The sequence below is a fragment of the Gorilla gorilla genome, chromosome 1 (genome assembly GCF_029281585.2).
Source record: "Gorilla gorilla gorilla isolate KB3781 chromosome 1, NHGRI_mGorGor1-v2.1_pri, whole genome shotgun sequence".
Taxonomy (NCBI): domain Eukaryota; kingdom Metazoa; phylum Chordata; class Mammalia; order Primates; family Hominidae; genus Gorilla; species Gorilla gorilla.
Genome location: NC_073224.2, coordinates 231354052 through 231369018, shown reverse-complemented (window position 1 = coordinate 231369018; position 14967 = coordinate 231354052). Strand labels below are relative to the sequence as shown.

The 14967-nt window shown below is 52.0% G+C and overlaps 1 protein-coding gene across 4 annotated transcripts in view; it reads left to right on the top strand.

The window, feature by feature from the left end:
* Window positions 1–14704, top strand: part of H6PD (hexose-6-phosphate dehydrogenase/glucose 1-dehydrogenase) — a 34340-nt gene extending 19636 nt beyond the window's left edge. For all 4 annotated transcript variants that reach the window (XM_055384001.2, XM_055384003.2, XM_055384000.2 and 1 more), the window contains 2 exons: window positions 7494–7763; window positions 8944–14704. In XM_055384001.2, the coding sequence (XP_055239976.2) occupies window positions 7494–7763; window positions 8944–10304 (1631 nt within the window). In that variant the 3' untranslated portion in view covers window positions 10305–14704. The remainder of the gene's footprint in view (window positions 1–7493; window positions 7764–8943) is intronic.
* The last annotated feature ends 263 nt before the right edge of the window (window positions 14705–14967 follow it).

The following is a 14967-nucleotide window of genomic DNA, read 5'->3' as shown; positions in this document are numbered from 1 at the left end:
ATATAGGATCATACGGTGTGTGGTTTCCATCAGTTAGCATCCTGGGTTCAGAGTTCACCCATGTTCTAGCATGTACCAGCACTTCATTTCTTTTTACTGCTGAATAATATCTTATTGTATAGATATACCATAATTTATCCAGTCACCAGTTAGTGGACATTTGGGTTGCCTCTACTTTTTGGCTGTTATATATAATGCTGCAATGAGCATTCATGTACAAGCTTTTGTGTGGACCTGCATTTTTATTTCTCTTGAGTATAAACCCAGGAGTGGGGTTGCTGGAGGATCATGACTCTGTTTAACTGTTTGAGGCCAAGAACTCTTATTTATTTATTTATTTATTTATTATTTTTTATTTTTGGAGACAGGGTCTTTATCTGTCGCCCTGGCTGGAGTGCAGTGGTGCAATCATAGCCCACTGCAGCCTCGACCTCCTAGGCTTAAGTGATCCTCCCACCTCAGCCTCCCAAGTAGCTGGGACCACAGGTGTATTTCACCATGCCCAGCTAATTTTTGTATTTTTTGTAGAGATGGGGTTTTGCCGTGTTGCCTAGGCTGGTCTTGAACTCCTGGACTCAGGAGATCTGCCCACCTCAGCCTCCCAAAGTGCTGGGATTACAAGCATAAGCCACTGTGCCAGGCCTTAGGTCCCTTTCAAATACAAGATATTCCTGATTTTCCTGTTCTATTATTGCAGGGGAAAGGAAGAATTGTCTTTTTACATTCTCCCGAAAAGGAGAATTGGAAGATTTGGTCACCCTGGGCCCACACTCCTGTGAGGCACCACCTGAATGCACCTGAGGTACTTAACTGTACCTCTGAGGGACACCAGCCTTACTCCATCCTTTTCGCTTTTGCTGGCCCCGGTAGGCATTGGAATCTCTGAGCTTTGCCCTAGACCCCTCCTTCCAGAAGCTCAGCCGGCTTCTTCATTGTGCTCTGTTTCTAAAGGCCAGTGGTGCCCACGCCACTCAACTTCACACCGTTCTGTTGTAGGGTTGAAGAGTGGGTAATTAAAAGGGAAATGTTTTGGTGGTAAGAATTGCAGGCTCTGGGTCCAACTGCCTGGGTTTGAAGCTATTTTTACCTCTTTACCAGCTGTGTGTGACCATGGGTAAGTTATCCAACCTCTCTGAACTTCAGGTTCCTTATATTTTAAAATAGGGGAAATAGAAGGGCCTCCTTATATGTTGTTATTCTGAGGATAAATGGACTGATCCACAAACATTGCTGTCATCAGTTTATCTTTTTCTGGATGTCTTCTCAACAACAGCACAAGAACTTGAAGGCCACAACACTACAGAGCTGGGGGATCTCAGCCATTGTTTTCCCAGTGGAGACCACTCTTGGCATTTTGGTTGGCACAGTTGGGCTGGACTTCCTGCTCATTTCAAGGTTTAGTATCCCTGGACAGAGCTGCACCCTCCAGCTCCTGGTTGTTATGGCCGGGGACAGAGTGCCTTCCTATGAGTGGCTGCCGGCTTCATTTCTTGCCCCCCAACACTGGTGCTGCTGTCGGGAATGGCATATCGGGCTGGATTCAGGGCAGGTTGTTCCCCCAGCCGTGACCTGGACATGCTTGCTGTCTGGTTGGCCCGAGAGTGCACACCACCAACCTGGTCGGGGCAGGTGCCCAGGACTGGCGCCATGGACCCAGAGTGGCTGCTGGGAGGGGGGCATGCTGGGCTCAGCAGGCCTGAACTTAGGATCTGCTGCTTTTTGTCTGTTGGAATTAAATGTTCACTAGATACTAGGTAAATTTAAAGTTTACAGAATGCATGGAAGGATACAGAACTATGGTATAACAAACGGGGATGCACCTACCACCTGTTTTTAAAAAAGAATTTGATTCTCCTGCGTGTCCCTCCCCACGTTCTGACCTATTTCCTCATCTTACACTTCCAAGTTGTGGATAGATTATTCCCTCGCTTCTCTTTCTGTTTCCATGCACGCCTGGTTCCCCAAACAACCTGTTGTTTAATTTTGAACAAGAGTCATCCTGTATGTGTCCGAGCATGGATCTTTTTGTCTCTGTGTCCAGCATTTGGGAGAATCGCCTCAGCTCTGTCTTCTGCTAGCTGACTCTTTACAGCTGTTTCTCATCTGTAAGGCCCATCTACTGAATTTCTAGTTTCCAATTATGTTTTTCATTTATTGAAGTTCTGTTTATTTTGGTCACTTTATATCCTGTTTTCTTTTCCTTTTTTTTTTTTTTTTGAGACAGGGTCTCATGCTGTGTTGTCCAGATGGGGTGCAGTGGCAGGTTCACAGCTCACTGCAGCCTTGACCTCCTGGGCTCAAGCAATCCTCCCACCCCAGCCTCCCAAATAGTTGGGACCACACTTGGCTAATTTTTTTTTTTTTAATTTTTTGTAGAAACAGGGTCTCACTTTGTTGCCCAAGGTGGTCTTGAACTCCTGGACTCTGGGCTCAAGTGATCCTCCTGCCTTGGCCTCCCAAAGTGCTGGGATTACCAGCATGAGCCAGTCCGCCTGGCCTATATCCTATTTTCAAGTTAATTTTTATTTTATCAAAGTAATCATGTTGCTTTCTCACCACATTACGTTTTGGAGGTTTATCCGTGACAATGTGTGGATCTTCATTTTCTCTGCTGTCCACTGTCTGAACGTAGTGCTGTGTTAGGGGCTAGGGATGCAGCAGAGGGCAGTTGCCACTCAGATGGAGCCTCCCTGATAGTGGGGAAGAAAGAGAAACAGGACTGAATTACAGTCAGCTGGGCTAGAAGAAGCCAGGGCCCCTCAGAAGGGGTAGGCCAAAGCTCCTAGAAGCTGAGCCCTTAAGGATGACTGGGAGTTTGCTGGGTGAACAAACGAATCCCAGGTTAGGGGTCCTGCGTGCAGAAGCCTTTGAGAAATGATGGCTCCTCGTGTCTGAGGCCAGGCTCTCTCTGTAGGTGAGGGTGTGAGGAGACTTGGGCATTGGAACTCTCCTGCGAGGTGGTATGCGTTGGAACCCTGAGCTCTGGGACTGTCCTGTATATTCGAGTCACCGATAGTCAGTGCTCACCGGGGTTCAGCCTCAGAGGAGGGAGTGGAGTGGAGCTCGTGGTTAAGCAGTGTCTGCTTCTGCCCCCCCAGCCTGGTCACCTGCCTCCTTCCTCACTCGCGGAGCAGGAGTGATCACGGTGCCTGCGTGCAGGGTCTTTGTGAGTATGGGGAGGAGCGGCGCGGGCCCAGCGCGGGCCGGGGCTGCTGTCAGCGTTGGTGTTGTTATGCTGGTGTTGTTAGGTTGGTGTTATGCCACTGTTGTTACGTTGCTATTGTTACACCAGTGTTGTTATGCCAGTGTTGTTATGTTGCTGTTGTTACGCTGGTGGTGTTATGTTGGTGTTGTTACATCAGTGTTGTTACGTTGCTGTTGTTACACCCGTGTTGTTATGTTGTTAGACCGATATTGTTATGCCAGGGTTGTTACATTGTTGTTACACCAGTGTTATGTTGCTATTGTTACACCAGTGTTATGTTGTTGTTACACTGGTGTTATGTCATTCTCATGCCAGTGTTGTTATGTTGTTATGTCAGTGTTAATGTTGCTGTTGTTATGCTGCTGTTGTTATGCTGTTGTTACACCAGTGTTGTACACCATTGTTACGCCGGTGTTGTGTTGTTGTTACACTGGTGTTATGTTGTTGTTACGCCAGTGTTGTTACATTGCTGTTATGCTGGTGTTATATTGTTATGCTGGTGTTGTTACATTGCTGTTAACACCATTGTTATGTTGCTGTTGTCATGCCAGTGTTATGCCGGCGTTGTTTTGTTGTTGTTGTTACGCTGGTGTTACGTTGTTACACCAGTGTTTTGTTGTTGTTACACCAGTGTTGTTATGTTGCTGTTGTTATGCCAGTGTTGTTATGTTGTTGTTACACCAATGTTGTTATGTTGCTGTTGTTATGCCAGCATAACACTGCTGTTACGCTGGTGGTGTTGTTACACCAGTGTTGTTACGTTGCTGTTGTTACATCGGTGTTGTTACATTGTTATGCTGGTGTTGTTGCACTGCTGTTATGCTGGTGGTGTTATGTTGTTATGTCAGTGTTATGTTGTTGTTACACTGGTGTTATGTTGTTGTTACACTGGTGTTATGTTGCTGTTGTTATGGTGGTGTTATGTTGTTATGCTGGCGTTATTTTGTTGTTGTTGTTGTTGTTGTTACGCTGGTGTTACATTGTTACACTGGTGTTATGTTGTTGTTACACCAGTGTTGTTATGTTGCCATTGTTACGCCAGTGTTGATATGTTGTTGTTGTTATGCCAGTGTTATGTTGTTGTTACACTGGTGTTGTTATGTTGCTGTTGTTACTCTGGTGTTGTTATGTTGTTGTTACGCTGGTGTTATGTTACTGTTGTTATGTTGGTGTTATGTTGTTGTTACGCTGGTGTTGTTAATTGTTGCTGTTGTTACATTGGTGTTGTTATGTTGTTATGCCAGTGTTACATTGCTGTTATGACGATGGTGTTATGTTGCTGTTGTTACGCTGATGTTTTTTGTTTGTTTGTTTTTGTTTTTGAGGCGGAGTCTCACTCTGTCGCCCAGGCTGGAGTGCAGTGGCACAATCTCAACTCACTGCAAGCTCTGCCTCCTGGGTTCACGCCATTCTCCTGCCTCAGCCTCCCAAGTAGCTGGGACTACAGGCGCCCGCCACCATGCCCAGCTAATTTTTTGTATTTTTTAGTAGAGATGGGGTTTCACCATGTTAGGATGGTCTTGATCTCCTGACCTCATGATCCGCCTGCCTTGGCCTCCCAAAGTGCTGGGATTATGGGCGTGAGCCACCATGCCCGGCCACACTGGTGTTGTTATGTTGCTGTTGTTACACCAGTGTTGTTATGTTGTTGTTATATCAGTGTTGTTATGTTGTTGTTACACTGGTGTTGTACGGTTACACCATTGTTGTGCCAGTGTTGTGTTGTTGTTACACTGGTGTTGTTGTTACACCAGTGTTATGTTGCTGTTAAGCCAGTGTTGTTATGTTGTCATGCTGTTGTTGTTACATTGTTGTTATGCCAGTGTCGTTACATTGTTGTTACGCTGGTGTTATGTGGTTGTTACACTAGTATTATGTTGCTGTTATTCCAGTGTTGTTACATTGTCACACCAGTGTTGTTACGTTGCTGTTACAATGGTGTTATATTGCTGTTATTAAGCTGGTGTTACGTTGTTGTTATGCTGGTGTTGTTACATTGCTGTTAACACCGGTGTTATGTTGCTGTTGTTACGCCAGTGTTGTTATGTTGTTGTTACACCGGTGTTATGTTGCTGTTGTTACACTGGTGTTACATTGTTGTTACACCAGTGTTGTTATGTTGCTGCTGTTACGGTGGTGTTATGTTGTTATGCTGGCATTGTTTTGTTGTTGTTACGCTGGTGTTACACCGGTGTTATGTTGTTGTTGTTACGCCAGTGTTGTTATGTTGTTGTTATGCTGGTGGTGTTACGTTGCTGTTGTTACTCTGCTGTTATGTTGTTACACTGGTATTATGTTACTGTTATGTTGTTGTTATGCTGGTGTTGTTGCACTGCTGTTATGCTGGTGTTATGTTGTTACTCCGGTGTTGTTACGTTGCTGTTGTTACGCAGGTGTTGTTATGTTGTTACGCCGGTGTCATTATGTTGTCACACCAGTGTTGTTACGTTGCTGTTAGCTGGTGTTATATTGCTGTTGTTAAGCTGGTGTTATGTTGTTGTTATGCTGGTGTTGTTACATTGCTGTTGACACTGGTGTTATGTTGCTGTTGTTACGCCAGTGTTATGTTGTTACACCAGTGTTGTTATGTCGTTGTTACACCAGTGTTGTTATGTTGCTGTTGTTACACTGGTGTTGCATTGTTGTTACACCAGTGTTGTTATGTTGCTGTTGTTACGGTGGTGTTATGTTGTTATGCCGGTGTTGTTTTGTTGTTGTTATGCTGGTGTTATGTTGTTACACCAGTGTTATGTTGTTGTTACACCAGTGTTGTTACGTTGCTGTTGTTACTCTGCTGTTGTTCTGTTGTTAACACTGGTGTTGCGTTGCTGTTATTCTGATGTTGTTATGTTACGCCGATGTTGTTATGTTGCTGTTGTTACTCTGGTGTTGTTATGTTGTTGTTACGCTGGTGTTGCTGCACTGCTGTTATGCTGGTGTTGTGTTGTTAGGCTGGTGTTGTTATGTTGCTGTTGTTATGCTGGGCGTGCTGCTCCATGGTCACCAGGTGTTCTTCCCTTTTATCGTCACAGTTACCCCGTACACCTGACAACTGGACATCTGCGCCTGGGGGTCTTCAGCCTAAACACACCTAAACCCTCCACCAAACCCCTCTGCTTCCGCCTCCCCGTGTCTGTGAGCGCCTCCACTGCCCGTCCCTCTGCTCAGGCCCCACTTCCAGGGCTCATGTTGGGGGCCTCCATTTTGCTCACACCCACCCCATCTGTCAGCAGGTCCAGTCAATCCTGACTCTGGGGTGCCTCTCCCTCCCCTCCAGCTCCTGTACTGCCCATTAGTCCAGGCCCTGTCGTCTCTGCTGGGCAGCTGTGCAGCCTCTTCCTTGCCTTCCCTGAGTCTGCACCCATTCTCCCCCCAAGGCCAGGGGTCGATCCCCAATATAGGTCAGGTCTCGTCTTCTCCTGCCTCAGATCCTCCAGTGTCCCCCCTACAACTGATCTTAGAAAAAAGTCCAGCCTCTTTGCCTTATCCTGCAAGACCCCTGATCTCCTCTCCAGCCTCACCGCTGTCCCCACTCTTTGCTCACCTCCATCTGGCCCGCAGCACACCAAGTTCCTTCCTGCCTCGGGGCTTTGGCACCTGAGGGTCCCTGCAGCTGAGATGCTTTCTCCCTGGCTTTTTGCGAGGCTGGCTCTTCAGGTCTCGGAGGGGCCTTTTCATTACCCTCTGTCACAACTGCTCTGTAATTTTGTTTACTTCCTTTTCTCTTCTTCCCACTTTCCCTCCCTCCCACTCCCCTGCACATTGCCTGGCACAGGTGTGCGCCCGGTAGTGAGGTGGCACTTGTTAGTCTCATCCAAGGACAGGATGCAGGAACAAAAGTCAAGTAACTTACCCAAGATCACATGCTAGTAAGCGGCAGTCATACTCTGGGGTGCTGCAGCCCCCGCCATGGTGCCATAGCCCCCACAGTGCCGAGCCTCCTACTGGCAGTGGCCAGGCAGGGCGGGGCGAGGGGCTGGCCAGTATCTACAGAGGCAATCTGGCCTTTGCTGGGAATAGAGCTTTCTTCATGTGGATTTCTGTAGAGGCTCACGGATTTGACGCCTTCTCTTACAGTAGTTCTCATTGACAGAGGTGGCTTCAAGACTTCCTCCCTCCCTTCTCGTGGTGAGGTTGGCTTTGGTGTGCACCATTTTTATAGGCCCTGTGGACTGGGGGAAGAGGGTGCAGGATGAATGTGCAGGCTGGGGTTTTGGTGCACCTCGGGGAGATCTGATGTTCTGGCCTCTCTTTACATCCTCCCCACTTCTCCACCTCCCTCCACCAGGCCGCACCAGCTTCTACGAGGAGTACGGTGTCATTCGCGACGTCCTCCAGAACCATCTGACGGAGGTCCTCACCCTCGTGGCCATGGAGCTGCCCCACAATGTCAGCAGTGCGGAGGCTGTGCTGCGGCACAAGCTTCAGGTCTTCCAGGCGCTGCGGGGCCTGCAGAGGGGCAGTGCCATCGTGGGCCAGTACCAGTCTTACAGTGAGCAGGTGCGCAGAGAGCTGCAGAAGCCAGACAGCTTCCACAGCCTGACGCCGACCTTCGCAGGTGGGCCCTGGGGCCGGGCATGGGGCACTGGGCTGCCTACTTCGCTGGGAGCAGCTTTCCAAATGCAGACGCCCTTGGGTGGAGTGGAGGGGACTTGAGGTGGGATTTCCCCCAGGGTGCTCGGAGGCAAGGATGGCATTCCCCTGTCTCCCTGGCCTCCTACCAGCCTAAAGTGGCAGGCTAGCTGGTGGTGCCCTCAGGGCGAAGGACATCCTAATGGCCATGGCCTCGCGTCAGCCCCAGTTCAGTCCCAGATGCTTCCCAAGGGTTTGTCATGCGAGGCTCAGAGAGACCTGGTTCCTGCCTCATAGGGTCTCCCCAGTAAGGCCGCAAGTCTTTTGCCTGGCCACAGCTGGAGACACTTCCAGCGGCCAAGTGCCATGCCAGGGCTGTCTTCTGGGCAGTTCCAGAGACCTAGGGCTTTCTGGGAGAGGCTGGCTCCTCACCAGGTAGCAGCCAGGCAGTAAGAGCCACAGCTGCCTGTTGAGCGCGCGCCGTATGCCAGGTGCTTTATAGATACCTCTCATACAAGCCTCATGCACCAACCACGAGGCAGGGGCCATTAGCCTCGTTTTACAGGTGAGGAAACGTAAGGCTCGGTGAAGTCGTCAAAATGAACCAGGCTTGGAACTTGGGCATGGAATACTGTCAGCCCCTGGCTCTTGCCACCAGGCCTTGCCCCTCCTTGCCAACACCCCACCCACAGGCCTCTGCTTGGGGACTCTCTCCTCACCCCGCACCTCTGACCCTGCGTCGGGTGCATCCTGAATGCTTCACAAACAGGAGGGGAGCACGTTTCTCTGTAGGACCCCCTGACCCCTCACATACCTAAGAGTCAGGGTCCCCCACCCCACTTGCCCCCACTGTGGGGCGTCCTTTAGAGTCTCCAGGTTGGATGCTCTCAGCCCGGTTCTCCTTTCCTGGGGGACCATAACTCTAAGAGGGGCCTCAACGAAGGCAGGTGTCAAAGCCATAGAGATAGCCCCAGAGGCCGGTTTTCAAGCATGGACTGGGAAGAGAAGGTCATGGAAGAGATGCCAGGCGAGGGGTGAGCATGGCAAGGCGAGGGGCTTCCCTGAGGCAGGGGGATGCCCAGAGGAGCCGGCAAGGAGAGGAGAGGGCTGGCCGGAGAGTCCTGGTCTGTGCCAGAGAGTCACCCTCTGCTGTTCCCTCACCCCAGCCGTCCTAGTGCACATTGACAACCTTCGCTGGGAGGGCGTGCCTTTCATCCTGATGTCTGGCAAAGCCTTGGACGAGAGAGTGGGCTATGCTCGGATCTTGTTCAAGAACCAGGCCTGCTGTGTGCAGAGCGAAAAGCACTGGGCCGCGGCGCAGAGCCAGTGCCTGCCCCGGCAGCTCGTCTTCCACATCGGCCACGGTGACCTGGGCAGCCCTGCCGTGCTGGTCAGCAGGAACCTGTTCAGGCCCTCCCTGCCCTCCAGCTGGAAGGAAATGGAGGGACCACCTGGGCTCCGCCTTTTCGGCAGCCCTCTGTCCGATTACTACGCCTACAGCCCTGTGCAGGAGCGGGACGCCCACTCCGTCCTCTTATCCCATATCTTCCATGGCCGGAAGGATTTCTTCATCACCACAGAGAACTTGCTGGCCTCCTGGGACTTCTGGACCCCTCTGCTGGAGAGCCTGGCCCATAAGGCCCCACGCCTCTACCCTGGAGGAGCTGAGAACGGCCGTCTGTTGGACTTTGAGTTCAGTAGCGGCCGGTTGTTCTTTTCCCAGCAGCAGCCGGAGCAGCTGGTGCCAGGGCCAGGGCCGGCCCCAATGCCCAGTGACTTCCAGGTCCTCAGGGCCAAGTACCGAGAGAGCCCGCTGGTCTCCGCCTGGTCTGAGGAGCTGATCTCTAAGCTGGCTAATGACATCGAGGCCACCGCTGTGCGAGCCGTGCGGCGCTTTGGCCAGTTCCACCTGGCGCTGTCGGGGGGCTCGAGCCCCGTGGCCCTGTTCCAGCAGCTGGCCACGGCGCACTATGGCTTCCCCTGGGCCCACACACACCTGTGGCTGGTTGACGAGCGCTGCGTCCCACTCTCAGACCCGGAGTCCAACTTCCAGGGCCTGCAGGCCCACCTGCTGCAGCACGTCCGGATCCCCTACTACAACATCCACCCCATGCCTGTGCACCTGCAGCAGCGGCTCTGCGCCGAGGAGGACCAGGGCGCCCAGATCTACGCCAGGGAGATCTCAGCCCTGGTGGCCAACAGCAGCTTCGACCTGGTGCTGCTGGGCATGGGTGCCGACGGGCACACAGCCTCCCTCTTCCCACAGTCGCCCACTGGCCTGGACGGCGAGCAGCTGGTCGTGCTGACCACGAGCCCCTCCCAGCCACACCGCCGCATGAGCCTTAGCCTGCCTCTCATCAACCGCGCCAAGAAGGTGGCAGTCCTGGTCATGGGCAGGATGAAGCGTGAGATCACCACGCTGGTGAGCCGGGTGGGCCATGAGCCCAAGAAGTGGCCCATCTCGGGTGTCCTGCCGCACTCCGGCCAGCTGGTGTGGTACATGGACTATGACGCCTTCCTGGGATGAGGGCGCCTGTGCCCCTTGCCCACTTCGCTCCTGTGCTTTCCTTCGCCCGTGTCTTCCCTCCCTTCTCGGCCCCGCCACCTGCCCAGCGTGCCCTGGCTCTCCAGAACCTTCTATCCCACAGTCAGGCCCCAGAGAGGGCAGGACAAGCCTTGTCCCGATGCCTTTGACCGGCAGTTCTGTGTATTGGTGGATAGATGCAGAAACAAGGAAGAAATGGAGTCTGCTCCTGAGAAGCTTCAAATCCAGGCCAGGAGAGAAGTCTTAAGAAAAGACCTCCAGCAGTTACACATTCATATCAACCAGCACAACACAGGATGGCGCCCAAACTCTGGCGTTCACAAGAGGAGACGTGACGTGGTGGGCTGAGGTTAATCAGGGAAGGTTTCCTGGGGGAGGTGATCCTTGAACTGGCTCCCGGGGAACATTCAGAGCATGATTGGTAGACAGAAGGGTGCAGAGGCGCCCAGGGGAGTACATTGCCCCGTGCAAAGCAGGGGCACTGAGGACTGTCTTGAGACCCTGAGGGGGTCAAGCCCCTCCTTCCCCAGCTGCCCCTCCTTCTAGAACCTCTGCACATCTAGCCTCTGGCCCTCCTCTTCACTGCCTCCACCTGCTCCCGCTTGCCATCCCTGTCTCCTCCATCCTGGCTGAGCAGTAGGAATTCCAGGCTCCTCCCTGTGTCTTTGCTGTTCTTCAGACTCCATTTATAGAGAATGAGGGCTGATAACAGGAATACAGCAGCAAAGACTAGACTGTGGAAAGGGTTCCAGAAATCTTTTTTTCTTTTTTAATTAAAAAAAATATTTGCAGAGATGAGCTCTTGCTATGTTGCCCAGGCTGGTCTCAAACTCCTGGGCTCAAGCGATCCTCCCATCTCAGCCTCCCAGAGTGCTGGGATTACAGGTGTGAGCTACTGCGCCCAGCCCCAGAAATCTCAGTGCTGTTTGGAGCTCCATTTCTCATTTGATGACTTGCTCTGTGTGGGGAGGTGGGGTCTCATTCCCCCAGCTTCCTCAGGGAGGACCCCTGCCCTCCGCTGCTCCTCTGTCCTGCTAGCCTTCCTCCAGGAAGCACACTGGGTGCAGATAATCAGGCCATTCCAGAGAGCCCCAATTTAAGAGGGTCATTTCCATCTCAGGGGACTCCCGGATGGGTGTTTCCGCTCTCAGTAGCCCCTCTTGTTTTACCAGGAAAGATCCAGTTAAATCACCCACTGAGGTGACAGCTCATTAGCGGGGAGAGAGATGGAGCATCGAGTGACACTGGGCCATCCAGGCGGCTCTGCTCCCACCAGACAGGAGCTAGGCCTCACTGGCAGGGGGGCTGCCCACAGCCTTTTCAGGGGCTCGCTTGGCGGGTGACAGGGCCGCAGCCAGGCCTTCTCTCCCTGCCCCTTGGTGACCCCGTGGCTTCCTGTCTGCTGGCCTCTCCTGCTACTTATCACTTCACCACGAACTCTCTGCCTGAGACTGGGGAAGTAAGCGGGTATCTTCTCAGTGAGCATAGGTTGGGGACTGTGATCTTGAGAAGCCATGGGCCAGCAATACCTGCTTTTCTGAAGCCCCCAAGGAGGGCTCTGACATTCTTTTTAAAAACACCACAAAGCAAAATTCCCAGGACACGTGTAGTTTTGTTTGTTCAACATCCCACAACTTAAGGCTGGGAGATGGAACTCTTGGTTAAGGTCGATTTTTCTGTCTGGCTTCTCCCGCACCTTCCACTTGCTCTCTGGATCAGGCAGATATGAACTTTCTAGCGCATTTTCAGAGGGTTTTCTTGGGTGAGGGAGCATGGCGAAGTCGGTTTCTCTCTGGACTGTTTACACTTCAAGGCGGTGGATTTAAAGGAATCCTGGCTTTCATTTTCAATGCCAGTCTGAGACATGTTCCCGAGCCGGGGCTCTTGTTCACACTACTTACTCTGGCCACCAGCAACAACCCAGGCCAGACAGAGCATCTCTTTTTTTTTTTTTTTTTTTTTTGAGACAGAGTCTCTGTCGTCCAGGCTGGAGCCCAGTGGCGAGATCTTGGCTCACTACAACCTCCGCCTCCCGGGTTCAGGCAGTTCTCGTGCCTAAGCCTCCCGAGTAGCTGCGACTACAGGCGCCAGCCACCATGCCTAATTTTTGTATTTTAGTAGAGACAGGGTTTCACCATGTTGCCCAGGCTGGTCTCGAACTCCTGAGCTCAGGCAGTCTACCCACCTCAGCTTCCCAAAGTGCTGGGATTACAGGCGTGAGCCACCGTGCCCAGCCAGGACATCTGTTTTTATACCCAGAGAGCGCCCCTCGTTAGGACAGAACCACGGTGCCGAGAGTCGGGAAGCCGCCCTCCTGGCGCCCAGCATCTGAGCTTCTACACGTGATGGGCCGGCTCAGGAGAGGACAGGGAGTCGTGGTGGAAGTTCCACAGCTGGCCGCGTGGGGGGGCCCTTGCACCGCACTGCCGCCTCCCGACTCCCCCGATCCCCGCAGCTCCTGTGCCGGATTTCATTTCCCTCTTCTCTCCCAGGGTACCTGGCCCCAGCACTCTCCCATCTGTTCTTCAGGAACCGACTCCTCTCCAGTTGCAACACCAGAGAGAAAGGGGCCTCCACATGCCCAAGTACCCCTGCAGGATGAAGGGCAGGCTGGCCCTTGATGTGCCATTTCTGAATAATAGTCACTGCCGCCGAGTCTAGGATGTCCTGTTGTAACTCAGCCCTGCCTCGGATGCACCACCGATCTGTGCAGAGTGGGTGTGGGTCGCAATGCCAAAGGTCTACTTTCCAGAGTCCAGTGCCTTCTGCAAATCACGTTGGAAAAGTCCAAACCTGGAGATGGCCCTGTGCCTCCGCCCCTACCCACCCCTTTTCCTTCAGCTGTGTTAGGAAGGAGAAGTTTTCAGAACCCTCTAGGCTGGTGGCTTTCAAACTTCAGACCATGATCTGCAGCAAGAAACGTGCCTTCCATCATAAATCAGTCCATTTGTTTACAACTGTGTTCCAAGCAGGTTTCATAAAGAAATTCTTACCCTTAGAACCTCGGGTATCCTCTATGTTTTAGTTTTCATTTTTTAAAAATGCTTCTTAAAATTCACTAAATTGGGCTAGGTGTGGGTCATGCCTGTAATCCCAGCACTATGGGAGGCTGAGGTGAGAGGATCACTTGAGCCCAGAAGGTTGAAACCAGCCTGGGCAACATAGTGAGACCCCATCTCTACAAAAAGTTTTAAAACCAGGTATGGTGGTGCCCTCCTGTGGTCCCAGCTACTCGGGAGTCTGAGGTGGGAGGATCACCTGAGCCCAGGAGACTGAGGCTGCAGTAAGGTGTGATTGCACTATTGCTCTCTAGCTTGGAAAACAGAGTGAGACCCTGTCTCAAAAAAAAAAAAAAAAAAGGAAAGAGTGATGACAACAGCCCAGGGTGCAGCCCCGCTCAGAACCCAAGTTCCAGCGCTGTGTTCCCAGGCAGGCTGCTTGCCTCTTCCTGGTCTGGAAGCCCTTGGGTCCTATGGTGGCGGCAGCTCCCACAGTCCAGGTTCCCTGGTGGGGACCAATGATTCCATCCGCATGGAAGCCCACGTATGTACTTAGGGGCCCATAAATGGCAGAAGGGCCCCTCCTTTGGGAGACCTTGTCAGTCAGCATCTCTAGGGCAAGTGTGATTGCCATTTGTAGAGGGGAAGGAATCAAGGGACTTTAAGCTAGATCAAAATCTGGGGACAAATTCTTCTGCTAACTGCAAGTTAAAATAGGCCCTTCTTACTGAATTTCCCTGTTTGTTTCTCTGCAGACAATGCTTTAGCCCTACTCTTGGGCCCCCAAGTTAGCAGAGTAATCAAAGCTTCCTACTGTTTGGCCTACTATTCCAGACTAGTCCCTCAAGGGGCTCCATTCCAAAATATGCAGGGCTCAGGCTCCCAATTCCGGGCCTGTCTGCTTTGCTTGTGTTTCTCCTGTCCCTATTCTCCCGGAGGGCCCAGGTGGAACTCACGACAGGGAGGGAGACGCTTCCCAAAAACCTGCAGGGCTATTTCCCAGAATTTGGTTTTCAAGTACAAAAGTTTTTGTCCTGTAAGATATATGCAGCCTCACAGAAGCAGCCTCTGCCTCCACTTTACCAGCTACGTTTTTATCTTAAGCACATGGGGCTCCCTTAGAACTTACTCCACTGATTTAAAAAAAAAAAACTGCCTGGCAGCATCTCAGTGTCAGAGTGAGCACGGCACAGGAAAGGCCCGTGGTGACGAGGGTGAGGTGGCCACAGTGACCGGACGACAAATGAGACTCTGCAAATGAGACTCCAGAGGGTGAAGATCTGCGGTCTCCAGACGTCACAGGCCATGTGACCCACTAGGGGCCGCTTACCCCTGGCCGTCCGCTGGCTGAACTGAACGCATTCCCTCTCTCCGCAACTCTCCCGTGAGGCTGCACCCGTGTGGGTAGCACTTGAAGCGGCACTGTTTGCATTGTACATAGGAAGGAAGGAAGTTCTTCCAGCCTCACCAGCACCTGGCAGCGAATCACAGCCTGTGAGGGCATCCAAAGCAGTGATGCAGTGTCAACCTCCCAGCTGATGCCAGTCTGCCCTCGGGGGCTCCGAGCATTGTAACTCAGTCATGGGAGCTGCCTCTTTGGAAGTGCAGATTTATTCCTGTAATAATCCTGCCTGCTTTTACCTCTC